Consider the following 25,613-nt stretch of genomic DNA (forward strand, 5'->3'; position numbering starts at 1 on the left):
ATCAGTCTCAAAGAGCCTTTACTGAGGCATCCCTACTAAGGAAGAATAACATTTCATAGTATTACTATTACTATTGAATCAAAAAGGAGTAAGTGGCAGAAAAAATGAACAAAAGCACAACATTATACTTTCTAGTTGAATAATACACATTATGCTTTCTAGCTGAATCATATAGAAGGCATTTACATTTGAACAACTGCATTAGAAAGGTAAAGAACCTGCGGAACATTCAGCTATTGAGAATCAAAACTTTCAGCTATGTGTACGAGTATATATAGAAAGAAAGGTACATTTTGTTTCCTGTGACACGCAAAATTCTGCATGCAGCCTAGAATGATTTATTTACAGAACTCCCATACCTATAAAAACTTCCTTCAGTTCCCCAGACCTCCTCCATCAGTTTACCTTATCATTATTTAATTGAAGGACTGAAAAAGTTTCAAAATTACAGCCAGACTTCCAGACTGTAAAATCGTGTGCCTACTGAAAGGAAAAGGAGCTGCAGACATGTGGTTCATCCTGATAGCGTACCAGTATTTTCTTAGACTCACTGTTCACCTGGCATTAGCTGAGTATGAGGACTTGAGTGTCAGTGGCATATGGTACCTCACCTGCTTCCAGAACCTAGAATTGGATGACTGTGGGTGCACAGTGTGCTGCTCTTTCCATTTGACGGTACCTTGCTGCTTAACAATAAACCTAAGCGATTCCTGAAGCTTCTCATAAGTCCCAATTGTCTCCATTTCTAGCAGGATCACCTTTGTACCATTTTGAATGAGGGCATTGTATAAAGCAATGTGTTGATCATAAGCAGGTTCTTTACAATTAATCAGCTGGTGTGTTAGAAGGATGATCAGCCGTCTGCTCTTCTGCATCCTCTTCTCAATTGCACTGGCTGTATCTAGGAATGAACAAGAAAATTACGAGACCCCGAAATTTCTTTTATAAAGTCTTTTGTGTTTAGGCACTTCTTTTTCATTGCTTTTTAACCAGAAATAACTTCTGTCTCACGTCAGTCTGGTACAGTTTATTCATTAGAAAAAAAGCTTAAAAACCCCAAACTAACCCAAAACGAAACAAAACACAAAAACAAAAAACCCAAAGCTTTCCTTTCAAATTGTTTTCAAAAGCTTTCCTTTGGTTGAAACATTAATATTTTCACTGCTCTTAAGAATTGTTAGGAATTTCTAATCCAACAACCTAGGGTCAAGTTCAGTAGATCTGGATTGCATCAAATTTGTGCTTGATCAATAGTCTTCATGTAAGGAATCATGTTCTATCAAGTTTAGTGCTTTACAAACTGATCCTGCAATACTGACCCATGAAAATTAGTCATTTGGAGACTTTGGGGTGACTTACTTCTTAAGAGGCTTACTTAGGGGCAGAGGGAGTGTTAATTCTCCTGAGCGATAGCATGCTAATTTATACGCTAACCTGTGCGTTGGGTTGGCATCTGCCCTGCGGGGGTGGATCCAGACTTGCAGGGCATTTGTATGTCAGCATGACTGAAGGTGTTTCTCTTTCCCACCGGTTTGTTAGGGAGAGCTGATCAACCACAACTGGGACAGTGATGTTGGAGGTCTTGAACCTAGGAAACTCGAGAGCCAGCATGCTATGGGAGAAATTTCTGGGGTGACTTGGAAAGCTCCACATCAAGCCTCCAGGAGCTGCTTTTCCCGATGACCTGCTGTGATGTCTATGGGGAGAACACTGCAGATGAATGCCTGTCCGGCGAAACACTCATCCCGGTTAGAAGAGTTTCCTGTGGTCTGTAGAATGAAAGCTGGAGTTGTTTTGGTGGGAGCATGTCATGCTGGGCCAAGGGAAAGGAGGTGGGAGCTGAGCTAAGGAAATTCAATGTGACAATTATTTAACAACGCCACTGATTTGCAGATGTCATCAGCCAGCTGCATATGCATCCTCTTTTCCTTTGCTGGGGGCTGCCAGCCCGTTGCAAGACTCTTCTCAGCCTCAGAGAGGGCCAGGTTTTTCAGCTCCTGGGTCAGGAAGAGAACCCTTTCAATGACTCCTCTGTCCTATTTCTTGGCTCTGAGAGTATTCTATGAAAATAGTTTGCCTTTCTGTGATGTTCACCAGTTCAACTCCTTTCATTTTCTTCTTTTTCATTAAATTTTCCTGATGCTAGGAGAACAGATCCTTTGGAAGGTGATAAAAATTAAGGTAAGCAGCTACTTTCATGTTTTGTTCCCATAATAACACCACTGTTAAAAAACCATCTTTCTCAGTTTTGAGGTACAGTCCATTGTGCTCAGGACTGAAAGACCATGGATCTGGGGAGGTATTCACTTCTGCATTTGGATTTCTGATGCCATACTTGTGGCAGGAGGAAAAATGGGGCTGCATGCTGCAAATACTTTAACCGAGGGATTCATTGCAACCTGTTTTGTCAATGTTAGAAGTTTATGAGAGTTCAGAAAGTGACAGAAAATACTGTGAAAGAAAAAATCCATCAGCAGCTATTACACACAAAAATTCAAGCATCTGCAGTCCACATACTGCTGGGAGAGTACATTAATGGAAGCATAATATAAGCTTGCCCTGTTCTTAGTCTTTTCCAGTCCTTTGCCCATGGCCAGTGGTGAAGATAGGACACTTGGCTACACAGAACGCTGCTCCAGTGAAGTATGATCATTCCTCTGTTATTTGCTCATGTTTTTGTGTATTACAGATACAGCAGCTCCAGCAGTGTTTGGTTAGATTCTGCAGCAAGGAACGCAGTTGGCAGGACAATGAGACCGTGAGAAGAACAGAGTAGAAGGTGATGCTGGTGAAAACTCTTGGTTTGCTGCATAATACTTGCATTTGCACCTCTTCAGGCAACTGTTAGTTTGTAGAAAACACTATTAATCAGTAAGGCCAGGAAACAAAAAGAATGCTAGTTTAGGGAAGCATAATGGGAATCCGACAGCTATGCTGTGCTGTTTATCACTTGAATCATTCTGTTTAACTTTCCTTTTTACTGGAAGAACACAAGTTTCAAGTAACAAAGCTTTGCCCTGGAACTAGGAGTCATAAGCATGTCTTGACATAATAATTCCATTTTATATCCTCACTGCAATCTTTTTTTTTTGGAAATACATGGAGTTTTACAGTGAAAAACATGATTCATCAAATGCTATGATATGTGTTCAGGAAGGATCACAGTAACTCGAAGTGGCATTTCCTGTTTTACTGTGCTTAGCATATTTTAATTGTAAGGTTTTGGATTTGGAAACCTGGTAATGAGAGGCTCAAGATCAGAAGATAAGGGTGGGAAGTGTATGGGTAAAGTCCATCTGTGTGGAAGCAGAGAACTTCTAAGTGCTCCCAGTGGCAGGCAGATTCTGAATAGCTTTTCCACCCAAGTGGAAGCATTTTGGGGCATGAAAGTAGACAAGGAAGAGAAAAGCAGAAAGCTGGGAAAGTAGGCAAGAAGAGAAAAGGAAGGACAATGGTCAGTGCTCAGGACATTTTTAGAGTTTTGATTAAATCAGACGGAACAAGTCAAACAAAAGGTACTCACTGTCCAAGGCTGGCTTGGCGAGTCTTCTGTCTGTCACTCCTGGGTTACAGGCATCCATTTATGCCTTTGTACAGTGAAAACGTCTTTTGTTTTCAGCCAACTTATTAGAGCCCTTGTTAGTCCCGCAGTCTTCAGCTCAGTTGCGTGCTGTGCTCAATTTTCTTCAGGATTGCCATCCATAAACCACAGTTTGAGAGCAGTGTTCCATAACAAAATATTGCCCTGTCCCTAGTCACCTGAACAGGTGGCATAAATTTTTGTCATTGACAGTTTTGTGAGCTACTGTTAGTTCCTTGTTCTGGATCTGGCATGCTGGGAATGGTCTGGCTCACAACTCTTGCAGCTTTTTTTACATTCTTGTTGCAGTGGGTTTTCTCAAGGCCAAGCACTTTTGCCACTCTCCAGAAGAGAAGGACATCAAAGATCTCAGGCCAGCTCTGGGCAGGTGAAAGACACCTGGCCCAATGCAGATGATTTCAGAAATGTGTAACAGAGAATGTGTCAGATTTGGCTTCCTGCCTGCTTACTGACAGGGAGAGAAGATCTGGTCCACAGAATAACCAAAGCACAAACCAAACAGACAAGTCAGCTCTGAAGGAAAGCAGATAGCACCTAGATGACAGCAATCATAAGAGATAGCGTAGAGGTGTCCATATGGAAATTAGCACAGATTAATTAACATGATTCCATTCTGGAAGACAAGGAAGTGGGCATAAAGAATACCAGCTGTTTCCTGAATTAGCACTGGGAATTGTGTGAAGAGAAAGGAGGTCACATCAGTGAACAGAAGGTGAACTTCCTGTGACTCTGACACCCTCATAACAGGTTGAAAAACCCTGAGTGATAACAGCAAGGTTAATTTCTCAACTTAGTTTGTGGTTTTCTCCTCTTCCGTGTCTTATAGACCTACTCATGCACGGTTCGGCTGTGGCTTTGCCCAGATAATGGCTGTGCAGAGCTACACTACCCAAAGAGCAGGTGTATGTTTAAAAGAGTGACACTTGGGGTCACATTTCCTGCACGACCCAAGAAGATGATAAACAATCCGTGCCCCTGCCCTGTAGCTTGCTTTTCTTAGCACACACGCAAGCACAGAGTGCCATTGCGTCACCCTGCCTGAAAGAGCAGACACACAGCTGCTGAGGAGATGAGCAGCCAGCTCAGGAACGTAAAGGGACCTCCTATACCCCTAAAAGGGACTAGAACCACAGTCTGCTCAAGCTTGACGACATTCTGTGCATTATCTGATCTGAAACTTACCTTCTCCGGGATATATATCTCTCCCATAAATACACAGTTTATATCCATATTTATTTTCTAGAATATCTGGCATGCTGTGGTAAACAAAATATTCCACAAAATTAGCTTCATTGGTGTGGCTTCTGGGGTAGATAACATATGCATCATATATCTTCCCATCTGTAAGGCAAAACAAGAGGAAAGTGTATTGTGTTATCATGAATTAGAGCTGTCTATTGCAAAAGCTAGAAGAGAAATAAAAAAATATCAGTCTTTGAAATAGATCTAAGTAGAAGTTCCTGCTAATCTGACTAAGGTATATCATCAGGTGCATGTCTGGAAATTAGAGACTGTGCACATTTGGTATTTTCCATGCTCAATTGTTATGTCCTGTGTGTTTGTAAGTTTGGAGAACCTGACCTTTGTACTGTGAAGGCTGTATCCCAGAGTATATAGAGTAAGAATTCAATTGATCGATGCATATTAGCATGAAATAGAGATGAAGCTCAGCATTTGTTGTTTCAGTGATACAATAGGCTGTTAACAGCCTTTGTCTTTCAGGACAAGACACTCCACTTAAATTCTTCCGCCCTGAAGAAATCACTCATCATTCCCACGACATAGCATACTTCTGAGTGAAAAGCTCCTTTACTCAGCAAGTAGTCTTACAGTCGGAACCAAGTACAAAGTCAAATATTTCTTTCGCTCTTCTCTTCATTTCTCTCAAATATGTTTTCCATAACAGAATTTTTTTTTCTAATCCCAAAGGTTTTGTTTCTTTCTTTCCAGTGGAGATGATCATATCCCTTCTTTTGTTGTTATCTGAGGTTCTTGTCCAGACCATCCTTACAATAAAAAAGACATAGCCATTTCCAGAGTCTGATTCATTTCATCATAAAATATACTTAAATGGAAACTGCCCTAAAAAGCATACTTCTTTCCTCTTTACAGAGAACATAAGTAACTACATCAGCTGTAGATATCTACCATGCAGACATCTGTGGTAGAAGGCAGCTTCAGATTTAAAAAATGTAAATTTAGGTGTCTACATGAAAACTAGGTGTCTAAACTCCTGCTACAATCAGTGGAGAACTAGCCATTGCAGTTAGTGAATTCTAGAGTGATTCAGATTACTCTCATGTAAATGCCAGGGGCCCAGCTGAGTTGCCTAAACTAGTGCCATTTGAGACTTCCTATGGTACCCTACCTGATCTCCAGACCCTGCTCCAGAAGTCTGCAACATCCGGCAGATCTGTGTTATGCGTTCATTTTTTTGGCCATCCCAAATGACTCTAGATGCCCATGTTTAGACCACCGACGCAAGGTCCCAGTGCCTGGTTACCTGAGTTGATTTTACTGATGAGAAGCTGGACTTGGTCACCTAAAAACATGTACCACATAGTGTCATTAGGCACTGCCTGCCCTTCAGCTGCCACTGCAGAGGGGTTCAGGTCTCTCTTAAGCCCTCAGGGACCTCCAACGGCACTAGCTGCTTACGGTTAGACAGCTAAACCCAGCCCCAGGTCTCCAGGTTTCATGTCTATGATGGGAACTTGCATGCGTGCACCTTCATTGCATGCGACTAAATTTAGATGTCTTAATCTTGTGCTGAAGTCCACCCCTAAAGTTGGATGGGATGTATTCCCCCCAAAAGTGTCTTCCATAATATTGGTACCTTTCTCTTTGGCTTATAAAAACTGCATTGCTCTAACACATGCCTGTTAACACATTAGCCAGTAGTTCCTTTGCTTTAGAGAGCACGTAACAAGTACAGTTAATAGCACTGTAAATCGGATTTTCACTGTCATTCAATGTTTCATGGCAAATATTTTTGTTAAAAAAAAATGAAACCAGGACTGAATACCTCTTTTATGTAACACATCGCTACAGAACCCAGGAAACAAGGGAATGTAAAGCACTACCAGAGCTATGTATGTCCCCTCTCATCTAAACGATTTCAGAAGGCATGACAAAGCGAAGGATCAGGCTCAGCTGTCATATGAGTTAGTAAGCAACTATTAAATAAATCCATTTCCATATGATTTGCTTTTTTGCCTTTTTTTAAGGAAAAGCTTTCCTTAAAAAAAGGGAACTTTCTTGCTCAATTCTTACTCACCATCCTTGACTGAGTAGGGCTGAAATATCTCCCGATACAATAGGACAATATCAACTCGGAAGAACTGATAAAGTATAACGGAGGCTGCTATTGCAACTAGCAGAACTAGAGATCCTACAATCAAGAGGACGTTAGGAAGACCCACTGCAAAGAAGAGGAATATATTGTTAGCCGTAGAAAAGTTAACACATGGGCTGAAGCCTCAGCCTCTCGCATCCTTTCTTCTGTCACAGCTTTAAGGAGCTCACAACAGAGACGACAAAGCTTTTTCCTTCCCCAGCTGGTGTAGCCAACACAGAGACCCCTAAACTAGAAGCATACTAAGCAGTATGTAATTAGTATTTGCTTCTGTTGAATCCAGAGCTACCTATGCTAAATACCACAGCTGACAATGATGTTTAAGCAGTTTGTAACATTGTAAAACTGTTAATAACGCAACCAGCAACAGTGTTCAAGCATTTTGTAAGGCATCTACGCAGATGCATGACAACTGTAAGTGTCCACAAAAGGACAAGCAGAGGCTTCTGGCCTAGTTGCACAAACAGGGTACAGAGAAATGTGCAAATAATGAAATCTGCAAGATAAGAACAAAGTACGCAAAACAAGCAGGAAAACAGAACATGTCCTGATCACAAAAATAAAATAAACTATGCTGGAGGCAGATTATATTCTCCCCTGCCTTTTCCTTTGAAGAGGGTCAAGGAGCATAAAATAGCAATTATGAGTAAGGAAAACTGGGAACGAAAGGAGCCACCCCTTTTAGTTCCAGCTTCCCTCATGGAAGAGCTCTTGAATCTGACTACCTCCAACTCAGAGATGAAGACTTATCAAGGGTAGATTCAGACTAGATATAAGGAAGAAATTTTTTACGCTGAGGGTAGTGAAACACTGGCACAGGTTGCCCAGAGAGGTGGTGGATGCCCCATCCCTGGAAACATTCAAGGTCAGGTTGGACGGGGCTCTGAGCAACCTGATTTAGTTGAAGATGTCCCTGCCCACGGCAGGGGGGTTGGACTAGATGACCTTTAGAGGTCCCTTCCAACCACCCAAACTATATGATTCTATGATTCTATAAGGATGGCAGTCACCAGCTCTGTGCTATCGTATGCACACAGCTAGTCTAGGACAAGATTGTGATTATCACACAAAGAAATGCACATGAAAATGTCCAGATTGTGCATCACATCTGCATAAAAGGGCCCATCTGTCTTTATTTTACTATGATACAGCAAATATAATAATTGCCAGATGCAATGCCCTGGCTTGGAATATCACTAGAAGCACGTATCCCTTCAGTGTTACAATAAGATTTGAGGTATGCTGCAATTTCAGAATTATCTTAGCTGAGAAAAGAAATATTCCTTTGAATGTTAACCACATATAAATTTAAATACAAGCATTCTGGCACTACAAACATGGAGGTCAGCTCTGGCATCCTCACTGTAAAGACCCTTCACAGCATCTCAACTCATGGAGGGTAATTATATGTGCTGGTAGCAACTCGACCCAGCCAAGCCTTGTGCATTCGGAGCAGGGATCAGACGCTCAGGGCTTTTCCTCCCTCTGCCTGCAAAACACACACGAGACACACGTGGCTGCAGCAGCAGGCCATTCACCGGCACTTGAGGAGGTGCATCTTACAGCAGGCTGAAGAGCCAGTCTGTTTCCTCTGCAGAAGAGGCAGCAAGACAGATTGGAAAGTGTTGCAGATTGTATGCGGCCAGTAAGTATGCTACCAGGTGAAGGCACTGACCACCACCAAGGAGCAATTTCAGAGCTTTCGCTTGGACTTGGCTCTAAGTAAATGAAATAAGATAAAATATTTAGCAGCGAAGAGTCTCTTATATTGAATTTTACAGGTTCCCTGGCTTCTCCAGGACATGTTGAATAAGGCAGTGTATTGCGTAGTACTTACAGAGGCAACCTAAAAGTATTAGTGCCTGAGAAATTCCACTGAAAAGGTATATAAATAAGGAGTTTACAAGTACATTTTCCCTTTCCTCTGGTAGGATGCAAGGTAAATTTGACATGATTTTCACACTCTTCCCGGTTTTTTCTTTGCCATTTAAAGGGAGAAAGAAACATCAGGCATGTGATGTAGCATACCTCACCAGAACTAGGAGATCTGGGGAAACCGCCTTCCAATAAGACTGAAGTGGGCAAGAAAACAACCAGTTTCTTTTATAGCGAAGTTTGGCCAATTTGTAGTTTTAACAGTGTCACGTGATGCCCATGAAGGAACTTTGTCCTTGTGGACCCCTTCAAATTTTATGATTTGATCCATTTTCCTGGTCACTACACACACACAGACAAAATCAGGAAACCCCTTCCACTACCTGGTGAGGACGACCCAAGGATCAGAGAGTGCCACTATTTCTTATTGCTTCATTTGTTGAGAGGGCGCTCGCCACATTACAAATACTGCTGTAATGCATTGAGTGAGTATCTATAAAACATGTAGAAAAGAAACAGATTCCAACAACAGCTTCTGCAATTACGAACCTAAAAAATGCCTTTTGCATTTGGTTTTTCACTGATCAGATGAAGGCTGGAAAACAAGCAATAGATTTCCTGTGTTTATACAGCTTGTAAAGCATCAGACAAGAACCACATGGTGGTCTTCCTGGAAGAGCAGGTTCCATTCCCAGTAAGGCTGACTCAGCCTCTTGTTTCTCTGGAGTAAATCAGCTGTCTGATTGTCACAATGGGGGCAAGGGCCAGAAGCCACTTTTGGAGGCCCCGAACGAGGTTGAACAGATCCTGTTGTTCTGTTTGACTCCGCTGCATCATTTAGCAGCAGAAAGTTCATGAGTAGACTGTCTTCTCATACTATTTATTTATATTCAAGAGCAATGGGAATACAGAACTATCAGTTCACAAGAAACAATATTGGAGAGGACAGAGAAAACAAGTCAGAAAGCAACATTTGAAGGATTTCCTGACAAACTCTGGAAGAACAGCAGCTTTTTGTAACTTCTCTGGCTTCTAAGGTGGACACGCTTCCAGACAGTAAAGGCAAGAGATCTGGGTCTGGAATTCCTGTCCACATCCGCCTACCAAAGATGAGCCAAAAGGGTAGGTTCGGCATTAAATATCTTTGAGGAGGAACAGAGCTGATGTTCTGGGCTGAACTTTATCTCTGCTCTGAATGACTGGAATTTCTGGCATTCTCCAGATAAGAGGGTTCGCACCAGAAAGATTTGTGGTCCTCTGGGTATTTTACACCTCCTTGTGAATGAGAATTGAGGAATGCTCAGGGAGAAATAAGATGATGCTTGTGGGTCAGACACATGAAAATCCACCTCCAGTTATTTAACCAGCCCTGGATCAAGGTGAGGAACTAAAAGCCGGTGGCAGCTTATATAGTAATAAAAAGGGAAGGACTTGGAAGGTATTCAGACAGCCCGTGTATTCCCTAGCAGACAAGTTAGAGGGGACGCTGAAGGGATGTTCCTGTCTGACCCAGCTCTGCTGGTAGAAGGACTTAACACTTTCAGTGTTTCTCCAATTACTTGTCATTGCCTCTGTCTCGGGAACTAACAGCTTCCCCCCCTCTGCCAGCAGAGCTACTTTTGTGAGCATTGATCCACTGCAGTTATCAATGAGCTGAACTGGCATGAACAGTGTCGCCAATCAGTTTTCTCATTCTTGAGAGGTGGCATCTTCCAGTGTGAGAGATACCAAGCAGCTGTGGAGGGCAACTGGGAGTAGTCTGGCAGGCAGACTGCCTCTTGCCAGGTGTCCAGCAGGATGAGCTACATCTTTGTCAGGAAAGGTGGAAGAAAAGGGAATTAAAAGTTGTCGCAAATTCCTTAGCCTTACAGTGACCAGAGGCACCCCACACAACAAGTTACACAGGTGATCTCAGAGCACATGAGAGGACACGTCTTGTGGCAGAGAGGGAATGTAAAATGTGGGATGATCACCATCTCTGGAATTAAAAAGGGAGATACAGGACTGAAAGATCTGGAGGAAATGAGACAGCCTATATTTTCTGTAAAGAGGTATTATGAGACATGAAGAATGTGTTTATGAAGAAGTGTTGGTGAAGGAGTCAGAAGATACCAAACAGCTTCAGGCAAAGAGGGGAGAGAAAGGATGGGAAATAGTGTGGAAGGATAGGTTCCATGTTGACTGAGGTGATCAAAGACTAGGCAGGGGGTGAATGAGAAAAAAACGGAGAAAGATCTTCCTCAGCAGGAGGAGAAGCAACCTCTGAATGTAGCAGCAGCAGCAGCTGAAAGATGCAGGGACATTAGCACCTCCTAATGGAGGCAAGAACATGGCTGCAGAGACCGTCAAATTTCATAGCCAAATCCTCATTTTTAATTTAATATTCTTCTGTTAAAACAAAGAAAGAATGTGCCTATTTCTCTGTGTCTGAAAGAGATAGTGTTCGTAGTCTGGGTACCACCAAATCACACCAGAAGGACTGACTGCATTGCATTACTCCTGGTAACTGAGGTACTTAGGTCATGTAGCTCATTTCTAAAGAGCTGATCAGCTTCTCTCAGCAGCATTTATTTCCTATTTAAAAAGATAAGTGAAAAGACACTTGGGACAGACACTTTTTTCACAATACAGCACTTTCCTTCACATACATATGTGAATACATACAAGTGTGCACAACATATATCCTAAACCAGAAAATACACTTTTTCCCCTGTGAAATGTCAAGCAGCTTTGCCAATGACATCCGTTCCTGGTAGTATTAAGGGAGTATTTTTGTTTTCCATGGAGACAAAAACAAACAGCTCTCACTACTCTTGACTGTGAAAGAAACTCCTCCTTTTCTTGTCACTCCTCTCTGGCAATTTTTTATTCTTATGTGGACTGCAATTGTTATCAAAGCAAATTGCTAGGGTTAATTATAATGATATCGCCAACAGTGAAATAGGACTTAAAGTATTTGATTATGACTCAGAAAAACAGATTTAATTCCTGGTTCCCATTGAAAATTTCTATGCGGTGAGCCAAATCATTCATTCAGCAGGTTTTTGAAGACAGAGGCTATTGCTGTAAGACTGAATAGCAACTCTAATGCAATTGCTTACAGCATCTTTGCTTCCTCCCTTAATCTGTCACCTGTGCAGCTAAACACTATTTATCTAGTTCATTAAACGCCCCCAAAATTGACTGATTTGAGTAGCAAGTGGCATGACACCTATTCATCTCTTACTTCCTGTCACAGATCTGTGCTACAAATAATGATAATGATGTAACCCATACTGAATGCCCTGAAAAAAAAGTCAGAATACAGAGCAGGAACTTGTGTAAAAAGCACATTAACAGGATAGTAGCTAGCAGACACAATTTGTGCTGTGGAAAACATTATGGAACAACCACATATTTAAAAAAAACCCCACAACTCGTTTTTTTTTTTTTTTCATTAAGAATAAGCAAACAAACAAAACACAAAAAAGGAGTACACATTTTTATTACACATTTACAAGATGTGAGGCACAAGAAAACCCTACAGCATTTTTTTTTATACTCAGAGGCAAGCTGTCATTGTTTTAGCATAAATATTGCTCAGCTGTGTGAGGGGTGAGCGAAGAAAACGAAAGCAAAGCACAACCATTTCTGGATGTAGCATTGCTTACACCAACAGCGCTGAGTAGCAGAAGCAGGCATCTTGACAATAGCAGCAACAAGGCGAAGGGGACAGACATCCACACAAAGCAGGCAGCAGCAAATGGGGGTCACAGTCAAGAGCTTTCATGAACATTTACTGAAGACCTATGGATAAAAAAACAAAATAAGAGTTGTCTACAACAGAAATCAGATTTAATGAATCACTTGATGAATACAAAATATAAACCACACTCACTCCTTCATGTAGTTTGTAATATGGGGCCCATAAAGGACTTGTATTGCCTGAACTAGAGCGAGCAGGAACTGTTACTCAGTTTCCTTCCCTCTCATTGCAAGTATGCTCCCACACTCAGATAATTCAGCGCAGAGCTGATGTGTTTCCAGCTTCCTGAGTGATGCTACACTTGCACTCATTTAGTAATATCCAACCAAAACATGTCCTGCCACCTTCCTGTGGGGGGAATCGGTGCTGTCCTGCTGGATGATGACCCATCCTCTATTATAATTCACCTACATCCCTTCTAGTCTAGGCTATGGCAAGGAAATAGGTCTATGCTTTGAAGCCATAATCCTGCAGGAAGTTATGAACAGTCAAGAATACTGCAGGACACGGAGCTGTGCACACCCTGTGATCACAATACACTTGATTTTACTCTTTCCAGCATCCTCTTACAGAAAACTAATCCCTGTTAAAGACCTTGGGATTTCTTCTCAAGATCCTTGGTGGTTCGGCATATCTGAAGGGATAAGAAAGGAAACCATTGACCACAGTTTCTTGTTGTGCCTTCACAGACACAATAACATTTTCTGCCGTAAGAATCAAACTCAGTGGTGCTGGTGACAGTGCTTTCTCAGAGATCTGGCTATCCCTATTAAAAAAAATTCCCATAGGAGCTAAAGACCATCCCAGTCCCCATCATTTACTGAGCTCAATTTTCCTTCTCTGGCAGAAATTACTGGAATCATGAATTTAAAAACAAAACCAAGGGAAAGCCTTCAAAGTGTTATTCACACTTCCGTGTGGCCCACAGTGAACACAGTGGCGCTCGGAGGGAGAGAGGATAAAGCCAGACATCGCAGAAGTTAGTCACGCCACTTAACATTCAGTCAAAAAACAAGGCACTACAGTGGATGTGGTATGGGAGAGAAGGCAAGAAAACTGGTAAACTGGCAGCTGAAACTCTTGCTTTTGAAGCTTGCCTATTTTCTGCCATGGTTCTGCAGCAGAAACAACAGTTTGATTCTCAAAAGAAGATGAATCTCTGCTTCTTACAATGCATTTTAACACTGATGACCAAAGGAGAGGTCAGTTCCTTGCCCAGCTCTTATCTGCAGAGGATCCTCTACAGCCTGAGTATCTTGTAGAGCAGACTGCACTACACCAGTGTGCTTCAAATCCAAGTGCACCGCATGCCTTCAAGGCAAGGGGAATTTGTCACCGAGCAGAAATATCCTAGAAACGGGATATTCTTGTCACATGGCTTGTACACTGTCCTGCTCTGCATATTTAATCTCTCACTGATACCGTTTGAGTAATGCCTCCCCCCAGCACAATTTACCCCAAGGACTTTCACGACCTAATGAAGCCATGAGAATTTTGCCACTGGCTTGAATACGTAGGGAGGAAGCAGGCTGGTTTTTCTTCTTACTAGCAGAAACTTTCTTACTAACAGAAACAAATAAAATCACCAACGTACTTCAAACTGAGTGCAAAGTGTAAGAAAACAAAATGAAAAAGTCCTACCCTCACATTGTGCTTTGAGTTGTAACATCACCGTGGCCTTTGTGTTCTGTACTTTGTTCACCACTACACATGTGAAATTTGCCTGCAGATCCTCCTTTTTTATTTCAGTAATATGCAAAGTGGTCTCTCCGTAATATTCTTGCTCACGTCCTTCAAAACTAAGAGAGAGAAGGAGCTGGTACCATTGGCTTTAATGGCTAGGCACAGTTTGCATAGAAGAAAGATTATTCTGTGTTATATGTACTTACAAATGAGTTTTTTCATGAAATCTTGATGAATCTAAGGATTTCACTGGGATGTTATCCACATCCCATGTGACAACGGCCATTGGCTGTTTCTTAATCCCCAGGCGGGCCTGACATTTCAGAGACAAAGAAGCGCCTAATCAAGATACAGAGAGATGTAAACATTCCTTGATGAAAAACAAGTATAATTTTATTTTCCTCATAACATCTTTTCCTATAAATCTTCATACCACCTGTGAGTTTTGTCTTAACAATTCTGACATATTTTTCTGCTGAGAAAACTATACATAGAAGAGACTTGAAAAGAAATAGCAAAAGGAGATTTTAACAAATGATCTAATACAACACCAAGGATTACAAAAGGAATTATTTATATTTGTTATGATGAAGGCAATGGAGACTTTACTTGTCATGCTTAAGCCATGTAATCAACTATTGAGGAACATGGAAACTAAATGCTGGTTCACATACAAATGTACATGGAAATAACATAATTTAATTTCAGTCTGTATTATTTTGCATGTCTTGTGTGCAGACTCTTATCTTGGATTTTATTCAAGCTGGACAAAAGTAAAGTAAACCAGTCCAAGCAAAACTAAAACAGGAAATTTTTTAATAAGTATTTGTCATTAGGAAATATTTATTCCAAAGTAAGAGCCACCGTTGCACTGAAAGAAGGTATAATTAAAACACTTGAAATTATTTCCATGTAAATCTGCATCTGTTAACAAATCTTATGACTTACATCCTGAACTGGTATTAGGGAGCATGGAGAAATCCCTTCAGTTTTGCAAATCAGAGACAATAGATCCAGTACAGCAAATGGTTTTTAAATGTAAAGTAAATTTGCTCCTTGCAAGCAATGCCAGATTACTTATTGTCCCAGGGGGGTGAGCAGAGCCCACAGAGCACTAGAGACTGACCACCTCATTAGAGAAAGGTGGTCCTGGAGCACAGATCATCTAATTCTGAGTGACAAAGCAACCGGGGGAAAGAGGAAAAAAAGAACGGGAATGTGAGTCAACATGGCAACTCTCTGAGTATGTGGCACCTCAGACAGGGCCCCGGGCACCTGCAGTACCTGCTACCACAGCAGTCTTGCCGTAGGACAGAAACAGTGGAGTGGTAATTGCGATCCCTTCTCCCAGTGGCCCTGATTCATCCCACCTGCCCTGGGAGACAGGTATCCTGGGCTACCTATTTATGTTTCAGATGGGCTCAGTTGCTTTCTGGAGAGGTCCACCTTTCTCCGTTGACTATACAAAAACCCTCGACGGCTCTCACTCCTACCACAAGCACCTTGCTCTGATGCTGCAAGTTACGCAGGGTAAATCTGAATCACTGAGAACATCTATGGCCCTAAATGAAAGGGAGCAAGCTCTGCATCGCGGACTCTCCAACCTGCTATTTCTAAGTTCACTCCTTGGTCCTGTCTTTCAGCCCTCTCGGTATCTTCCAACCAGACAGGTCTGCTCAACGCTAGCCAATGTGGACATGAGCCAGGCAGTGCTCCACAGCCTCAGGGCCAGCGACCAGTCTCTTGCCCTCCTTCATTCATCAACAGAGACACAGCCACTGTCTCCAGACCAGAACTGCAACTAACAAGGAGTATCTCTGGTTGCAATAGTCCATCCTTCACTCTTAGGGGTAGCAGTTTCAAGGGATTTAGCTAAAGCCCTCTTTGAAGTGGATGGAAGCTGTCACCCCTTCAGTTGGGATGTAATAATTGACCGTGTGAGTAATCCTAGTCTATCCCAGGAAGGGTAGAATGGGTTATTTAAATCCCATTAAATTGCTGCTTAATACCTGAATAACCCACCAGTTATATCTAACTTCACATCCTGCCTGGGATGAATTAAATCTCATAAACATTATGGTGCAAAAATGTAATGAAAAATTCCATCATTAAATCTTCTTGAAGATCCCCATGTTCGCTAGGCCATCACAAAATGTTAATTTAAAAACAATTTAAAGTCCATACTTACCAAGATCTACTTCTATTACATCTTTATCTTTCGGAAATAGAATTTGAGGAAGTAGAGCTAAGTGTTTTGCTTTAGAAATTAAGAAGGAAAAGAAAGCACATATTAGAAAGTTGTGAAAAAGCATTTTGTAAGATAATGATTATAATCTGTTCAGTTAATATTTTAAGATCCCAAAGCAGAATTGCAAACTAACACTACCACAGTGTTTCACATATAGAATCATAGAATCATAGAATCATGAAGGTTGGAAAAGGCCTCTAAGATCATCGAGTCCAACCATCAACCCAACACCACTGTGCCCACTAAACCATGTCCCTAAGCACCTCATCTACACGTCTTTTAAATACTTCCAGGGATGGGGACTCAACCACTTCCCTGGGCAGCCTGTTCCAATGTTTAACCACTCTTTCAGTAAAGAAATTTTTCCTCATGTCCTCATGTCTGTTGGGATCATCTGATTTCATTCCTATGACCAAATATTCCTGGGAGTCTGTACATGTTAATAATTTAAGTATTTTCTCCCCATTTATTTAATTTTACCTTTGTACATAAAAAGCAAGGAAGATTTTTATTTTCTCAAGTACTGTTTTAGCTGCTGAGTGGAAAAAAAAGCAAATGCAGTTATAAGTTTGTGTGTTTCCTCACTTGCTTATTTTGTTTTTAAAAAGAGATAAAGAAATTCCTTCAGACATTTGAGAAATTACTCATATCCATGATATGAAATAGCAAAGATGTACTTTACTCTCAGTATCTGAGCTGGGGACCCTCTAGCCCACAGCTGCCTGCCCGTGTTCCCCTCTGTTTCCCCCATCTCTGCAGCCTGACAGCTGAGCATGTCCCAGGCCTCTCTCTCTCCACTGTCGGCACACCACTGCTGCACACAACTGCTTCCCATTGCACCAGTCTGCCTTGACACTGAGCATCCCTTATCATTACGTTTTAGAAGGAACACTACTTTTCCTTTGACATATTTCTCTTCTGTCCCCACTAATAATCGTTATGGACAGGTCCAAACTACATCCAGCTGCTTGACGTGAATTAGGTATTCAGATCTTTAAGATTTTTTTCCCTTGATGCATATTTCTTCTTTTCTTGCCCTTTATACTGTCTCATAGTTCCCACTCCAAACACATTGCTTGCTATCCTTTCCCTCATTAAGCTTTTCCATCTCAAGGCACCTCTGCAAAACCCATAACCATATTTCCCTAAAAAATCTGCAGGAACTCATTTAACCCCCTGCTTCCCAGGCTGCCAGAAAAGCAATTCTCTTTACCCATCCTAACTGTTTCTAATTTTCATTAGCTGGATCTGGTAAAAAAGAAGTCAGGAGAAAGTCAGTAACTTCCTAGCTAGCTGACTATGCTAAGTTCTTAGCTGCCAGCATTCAGAGGTAGAAGGTCCTCTGGGTCAGTGTGGATCTGCAAGGCAACAGGAATGTATGTCATAACCCAATATTATCAAAACATAAAAGCTCCACTCATCAGCATACTAATTTTAAGGGCTGATAAAAACTCAAAGAAGTTGTCATTAAGTACTTTGAATTGAGTAAAAACTGGAGCAGACATGACAGACCCAGCTCAGATTTCACGTTATGTTGCAATCCCTTCTTTCTGCAATGATTTCAAAAGAAAAAGTCAGATTAACTTTGAAATTAAGTAATCTGCCTGGATGTAACAAAGGCTTTTGTAAATTTGGATGCCTTTGTGCCAAATAAAACCCAGCAATTTTCATTATAACCCAGACACAACAATATTTCTGACCAGTTAGAGAAGTTTTGATGAAAGTACATTCAAACAAAAATGTTAGGCAGAGAAGTGTCATGTAGCCCAAGTGGCTATTACAGGGAAGAGGGGGAGGAAAGGCAAAACACCTCCTAAGCTACTGTACAAGGTCTCAGCTCAAATCTGTCTTCTATCCAGCTCAGAATAATCAGAACAAACTCCGCTACTGAGATCTGGGCACAGCAGCAAAAAATGGAATCAAGGCTCCTGCGCTCCAAACCTGCATGCTGCCCACAAAGCTGGGTGCTTCCCCACAGCAAAAAGATCTGATGTCAGTCTGAAAATTAACATTATCTATTTTTGAAAAAAACAAACAAAAAAAAAAACAACCAAACCCAAGCCCTCCCCTGTTCCCAAACCCCCGACAACACTTCTGACTGTTTTTCTACTGATCTGATTGCAGAACTGAAGACACATTTTGAAGTCTTGCAAGTTGATACAATCTGGAACTGCTGATTGCTGCATGCTCTTCCCCTGACCACCATCCAAATACAAAGCCTCCCTGAGGAGACTGCATCCTAGAGGCACCCCAAAGTCCACACATCTCAGCCATGTTGGCTGCGTTCAAAATAACAAAGACACAGTAATCACTGAGCTCCACTCATTTTCTGTCTATATATATACTTCACTCATTTTGTCTCATTCAAGATAAATCTAAAAGTTTTTTCAGCCCTACTATCAAATAAATGCTAGCTAATCAAGATGGACCAGAAGGTATGGAGTTGTAGGCCATCAACACACCAGTGATCCAATGACCCCCAGATGATCCTCACTAGCTACAAATTCTTCTCCCCTCAAACAAACAGAAAGCAGAGCTTTGTGGCATCCCACTAAGGAGACCCTTCATTTCAGAAATAAGTGCTACCAGACAGCTCTACCAACCACAGTACGTAACCAGAGTCGTCAGAGACTTTTAGTAAAAAGCTGAATGTGACCAGGTCTGAATTTACCCCCATCTTGCTCCATTTGGATCCCCATCCACAAAATTCACCTAAAAAAACTGATCTAAAGTTTCATTAAGAAGATAAAACAAACAAACAGAAACTCTTTTTCTCTTTAGTGTACAAAAGGAGCTTCCTTTGCTTTAAGTAGACGTCAGTCTTTTTTATCTTAGCAAGCTACAAAATGACTGTCTTACCCTTACTTATGAAAATCCTTGTTGCTGATACATTAAACACATTTCCTTTATGCGTGTAGATAAATTTACAAGTATAATAACCATCATCCTCCTTCCTTGGACTGTTAATAAAAATATATTTTTCTTTCTTGAAGTATCTCTCTCCCTGAAGAGGTCTGCAGTCCTGGAAGAGAAAATTTTCTTTATTTGGCTGCAAATAGCTTCTCACGGTAATCTGATCTACAACTGGCACTATCGGGGGTTTATTTACCTTATACCACTGGATGATAGTAGCATTCTTATAATTGTCAATTGTAGGACAAACAATTTTTCCTCTTCCAGTGTCATTTGGGTAACGAATCTGACTTGGGAAACATACTCCTTGCTTGTATGGATGCACCTGCACACTCATGTTGAACGACCTTTTGCGATTATTTGAACTTTAAAAATGGAATAAAGGTATGTCAATGATAGTATTTTTATATGGAATACACTAAATATTTGTCACAAATGTGAGTTTTGTCTTTTATAAACATGTGGATCGTTATTGTAGTTCATTCACAGATTGATTTTTAACGACCTGTCATAAAAATAGCAATTGCAGAATGAAAAGTTACATGAATTGGTGTACACAATGAAAAAATGGCATCATTTCCACAGATAATAACTAGACTGTATTATTAAAACATGTATTTTTTTTCCAGTCTTACACCTTTCACTTTTCAATGTTGCACTTACAAATGTATAACACAAGTGTAGTTTCCAGAATCCTCTCTAGAAGTTGGTAGAAACCAAAGAAATTGTTTTAAGGAAAATATTCGTGATCCCTCTTCTTCTTCAGGAATTATTTTGTTAGTATCCATGTGATACCAGGTGACTTTCACAGTTGAACTCCATTGGGGACATTTTATAACTAAAGCCTCACCTTCCATTGCATCAACTGCAAATGAACAAAAGATAAAAAACTCAGATTAATTAAACCTGAACCCCCCTGAGACAGAGGAGAACTTGGCATTCCTGGATCAGTAGGCCAGTCATGTGCCTCTAACTACCTTCCTTGGGTTTTCAGAGATTATATATAGCAAACTTATTCTTGCTGGACTTTTTTCAAGAAAAAAGTTGTTTACCTTGAGTTATGGAGCCATTTGTTTGCAAAAATAGTAATTAATGTGTGGGACAGAAAAAAAAAAACCAAAACAACCCTAGATTCAAACCAGAGATACACTAAAAATATGAGGTTTTAATTGAAAAACAGTGATTTCTTGAAATGAACTTCTTATGCAAATCTTTGCTTGAAATCCTGGTTTTATTCAAAACAGGAATTTAAACACAAAGAAAAGCACTGTCCTTAATGCTGTACCATGAAGTTAGCTTTCCTTACTTCAGTGTAATTCATATTTATTTATACTACAGAAAAGAGCTCTTGCTCTGCCTTTTTAATATAGAAAAAGGAAATCAAGAATTTTTTTCTTTCACTGAAGAAAAAACTAGTAGAAGGAGGAAGTCTGTAGATAAGATCATCAAAAAAACAAAAAAGACAAAAGCCAGAAAAGCTTCTCTGCGAAGTTCACAAAAATACGAAAAAAATGAAAAAAAAAAGTAACAGACTGAAAGGAAGAATCTGATGGGAATGTGAAAAGATGCCAGAAAGGAGTAAGAGGCAAATAAGAAGCATAGGAAGACAAACCACACACACTCACACAAAAGAAAAAAGAGGAAGGAGTTGGGAGTAAGGCACTAATTTTTACTTTTTTTTTTTAACTGAGTATATTTCTACTTTTGAATACTGAAACTGGTCCAGAGAAACTTGAATCAAGCAATTTTGATAGATATTTAAGTGCCCAGGCACCTGAATATTGAACTGGCTGCTGAAAACAGAAACGCTAATCTGAAAGTTAAATTGCATGTTGGAGAAGATGAGAAAATAAGCAGGGATGGAGACTGGACAAAGATGGAGATTGGCAGAGAGCTACAGTAGATAAGGGAGCATGAAAATGAGAGTAGGTAACCAAAAAAGCTAACAAAAATAGAGAATCTATAGAGAATCTCTATCAAAAATGACACTTTGTGGGAGCATTGCCACCGCCTGGCTTTAGACACATAGGTGCACAAATCAGGTGGTGAGTCTCTCTACATGGTGAACACTTGGCTTCTGCTCTGGTTCTTTCTAAAGAAGCGGTCCGTCTCCACTGACGTTACATGTCATCTCACTTACTAATTTAGTCACCTAAATTAGCCACATCGGGTATGAGTACCCCCAACCCTGTCATTTTAACAGCATTCCTACCCATGAGCCTTGCAAAGACAGTGGGATGTATCAGGGGTGTCAGGAAAGGCAGCATTGCCCTACTGAAGGAGGAACACATTGGAAATACAGCTTTCTTCAGGGAAAAGCAGAGGAGGAGAGGGAACACACAGAAAATGAGAGGTCTCATCTAAACTCAATGACATCAGTGAAAATTATCTTGGCAAATTTTTCAGCAGAATTTGGCCTTTTAAGAAATCTAATTCATTTGAAACTTAGCATTCAGATTGTAAAACTGAGAATATTGGAAAATATTTAGAGATAATATCTTACAATATTTTTCAGACAAATAAGCAGCTCGACTGGAGACGAGAACTAAGTGAGTGCCATATAATGCTGTGTCACTGGTAGAAATGACTGCAGGGCCAGCAGAGCTGACCCGTCAAAAAGAGCTTACTGTTTTGAATATCCCCCATGCGCAAGGAAGTTTTGTTGTTACGTTGCACTTGTGGGTTAACACCCCCAAACCAGGACATTAAAAAGCATTTTTAACGAGCAAAGCTCCCAGTTACGTCCCTGGTTCAGCAGGGTGCATACACATGTCCTGTTCAGTGCGATTTCAGCATGCTCTTGGAGACTTTGCCCAGCTGGGGCCTGGAACACCAGCTACTCTCAAATCCTTTCAAAAAAACCCTTTTCTTTCTGCTTGCAGAGATGCCAAGGAGCAGAGGTAGAACCTAGACTTAATGTCACAGAAACAGACAGTAGTCGGTGCATTTTAATATACAGAGAAAACGCATAAAGCTAGTTTTTAAGCTGTGATTTGTGGCTTGAGGTAAACTAGATAATTAAAACAAATTACAAATTTGGGAACAGCCTACACATTTCTACAAAATAAACCTCATCAGAAAGTATTTTTAAAATATGACTTACATATTTTGGATGTCAGGGAAACCGAGAGGAAGGTAGATAGGAAGATCAAATGTACATACCCCATCATATTTCTAAACCAAAAAGAAAAACATTGATATCTCAGAATATACTCTGACTGCATCAGTTATGCTATTGCCATGGTACTGATGTACATCTACCAGCAGATAATGGTATCATGCAGTGACAAACTGCATCATGTGAGCTGCTCTGTACGGAGTGTGTGAGTGTGTGTAGCAGTGGTTTTGCAGCTTTGAGATGATGCTCTTTGTTCTATAATCAATGCAATAGTTGATGTTCCATTGAAACTACTGCTATGACTTAGTTTAACGTGGGTGGGGGAATTACTCTGCCATGGTGGGCTTCCGACAGAAGCCTCTTCTTGCTTGGTTGCTTTTTTTTTTAAGGAAGCTAAATGTACACTGACATTCTCTTCATAGCCAAGTGTGGAAAAATTGTACCTCAATTTAGAAAAGGATGGATCCTGGATTTGAAAATATATACCCTGGCTTTGAATGAAGCTTACATCCATCAACTGCTTCGGTGCACGACACCTTTTTGGCTTTCTATGGAGGTGGAGGTATCTTCAGTGACAGCTTCTCTAGGTAAGTGTTTAGCAGTAAGAACAAACCAGGTGAGTGCCATCAGCAAGGCTAACCTGAAGGGGAACTGAAGAAATGGACTGGAAAGATAGGTAAAGGAACATATATTATAGTCCTGTAACAGCAGTAGGGCAGATCCCGTGCCTCACTGATGTTTTCATTTGTGTCTAATTGATATGCACCTGCTGTAATTCACACTGCACCGTGTGCCTCAGGCACCCTCCAGCAAACCACTTTACTAAAGAAACTGGCTATTTGTCTGTGGACATTAAGTTGACCTAATCTAGGAATATCTCAGGAGACAGCAGACATGCAATCCAGCTATGCTACGGAGCTGTAAGCATTCTACTTACCATTAAAAAACCCTTCACTTGAATGCTGTCCTTCCCTGCAGATCACAGAGCAGTGGGTTCTGCTATCATGTATGAGGAAGAAGCGGTCCCATGGTTCCACAGATAGAAGATAAGTTTTCAAGAGAAACCAAGTTAGAAACAAATTATAATTTATCTTGCAGATAGTGAGCACAAGAGGAGTAGTGAAAAATAGGCAAGAAATGCACAGGCAGGGTAAGTACTGTCATCACACTTACTGCAAGGGATTTTTATTTCAGTGCCAAAGATTTCCAGACTAAAAAAACATTGACAGACCTTATCAAGACCTACATTTGCGCCAAGTCTGAAATTCAGAACAAACTCGATTTTGAGCTTTCAGAAATGTCATCGGCTTTGTATTGATATAGAAAATTTCTTCTTTTAGAAGGTTTACTAACATCCAGAGGCTTATTCTTAAACTCTTAAAAATAATAACAAAACTTAGTGTTGGAAGAGAAAAGCGTGAGAATTTGAGTGTAGGTATTTTGCAGGGATACTCACAAATCACAGAAAAGATGAGGTCTAGACTGAAAAAGCAGCATTCCAGCATTAATGTCACAGCAAGGCTGGTGCCATGCCTTTTACGGGAAGCGAGTGACCAGCCAGGAGCTCCTAGAAACAATGTGCGTGAGGAGCTGCTCGCTTTTGTTAGAGCTGGAGAAAAGCACCACGTACAAGCGCATGCCGTCTATTGCCTTCTTTAATTTTAAGGAAATCTTAGGCCAGGTTAATAGATTTTTAGAAGGTACCTTTCAGCACAACAAACATCAGGAGTTTTGCCCTGATGAATGAGCTGGCCCAGAAGAGGGTTCAGGAGTGACCTGGGACAGGGTAGGCCTTCAGGGAAGAAAGATACAGAGCAAAACAGCACACAACAAAATTCACGCATCAACACAGCAAAGCATTTGTCTTTGTTGATCCTAGAGCAGAAGGCTTGTTCCTGGAACTTACTTCTGACACTACCAGGGAGCAAACTGGATTGGCGGGTGGGAATGGGGAGCTGAGTTTCACATACCCTGATTATTAGAGGCCTGGACCCAATTCAGGACTTAAACAGATTTGTATTTGCCAGCAACTCTGTTGACTTCATTCATCAGCTAAGGTCTACTTTGATCACAGTTGAAAAATGATATGGGGACTCATGGCTCCATATTCTCTGAGAAAGAAAAGGGAGGTGCAAATGCCCTGCGCATATTTGGAAACAAGTTCACTATTCAGCTGATACGAGCAACATTTGGTAGATACATGGTGCCTAATCTCCTGAACAGCACATCAGGAGCAAGTGATGAAAGTTTCTCTGGCATACTGCAGTGAGCACCTCATTTCCACAGTCCATGAGATACCTATCCGTTCCATTTCTGTCTCTGGTAAAATCAAAACACTGCCAATCTAGGTCTGATCTTTCTGAGAACTGATTTTGTTTGACTTTGTTTCACTGAGCCTTGTTACGGTCTAGATCTGCTCTAAAACACCAGTTCATTCTCTGCACTAATTTCCACTCTAGTTAACTGTCTTTCACTACCTGTTACTGTACCTAATCTTACTGGTTCAAATCAGCTTTGGTTAGCCTATGTCTCACTTGTTTTTTCTCACAGAAATTACTTTTTTCACTTGCAGAAGTGAAAAAACTCACTCTTCACTCAGAAGAGCCATTATTCATCGTTCCCAATAATTCACCATCTCCAGATACTTGTGACTTTGCTACTTAGCACTGGCTTACGCAGAGGAGACCTTTTCTTCCTAAAAGGTCCTTCTGTCCAGCCAGACGGCCAGTATTGCAAGCTGACTTTAAACTGTTTGGTACCCACATACATTTGGAATGGCTCACTTGTTTGGGAGAGGGACTGACTGACACGTCTTGGGACTGCAGCAGGGTATATATATAGTCAGAACTAGCGGTGTAGCAAGGGAAGGTGAATCCCTCCAAAGGGTAGTTATGCGGCCTTCCGGAGCACTGTGCCATCAGATGCTGAATGCCTACAGCGTGCAAAATACATGTATGTGTATGCACATAAGCAAACATGATATGCAAAACACTAGCTGCAGCAGGGCTATTTCATACAACTGAGATTGGATACATCTATATCAACTGAGTCTCCGCAGTGAAGTCTCCAAACAGA

The 25,613-nt window shown here is 41.0% G+C and overlaps 1 protein-coding gene across 1 annotated transcript; it reads right to left on the reverse strand.

Moving 5' to 3' along the window:
- Positions 1–554: 554 nt before the first annotated feature.
- IL1RL1 (interleukin 1 receptor like 1) lies at positions 555–23,531 on the reverse strand. The gene is made up of 11 exons (XM_009276165.1): positions 23,476–23,531; positions 22,524–22,594; positions 20,084–20,285; positions 19,617–19,785; positions 19,367–19,529; positions 16,448–16,516; positions 14,466–14,598; positions 14,224–14,375; positions 6,879–7,022; positions 4,784–4,942; positions 555–901 (listed from the first exon to the last, which is right to left on the reverse strand). Exons 2-11 carry the CDS (start codon positions 22,588–22,590, stop codon positions 555–557), a joined length of 1,605 nt encoding a protein of 534 aa, XP_009274440.1. The 5' UTR covers positions 22,591–22,594; positions 23,476–23,531.
- Positions 23,532–25,613: the final 2,082 nt, after the last annotated feature.

This window comes from Aptenodytes forsteri, unplaced genomic scaffold (assembly GCF_000699145.1).
Source record: "Aptenodytes forsteri isolate BGI_AS27 unplaced genomic scaffold, ASM69914v1 Scaffold96, whole genome shotgun sequence".
In the NCBI taxonomy this organism is placed as follows: Eukaryota; Metazoa; Chordata; class Aves; order Sphenisciformes; family Spheniscidae; genus Aptenodytes; species Aptenodytes forsteri.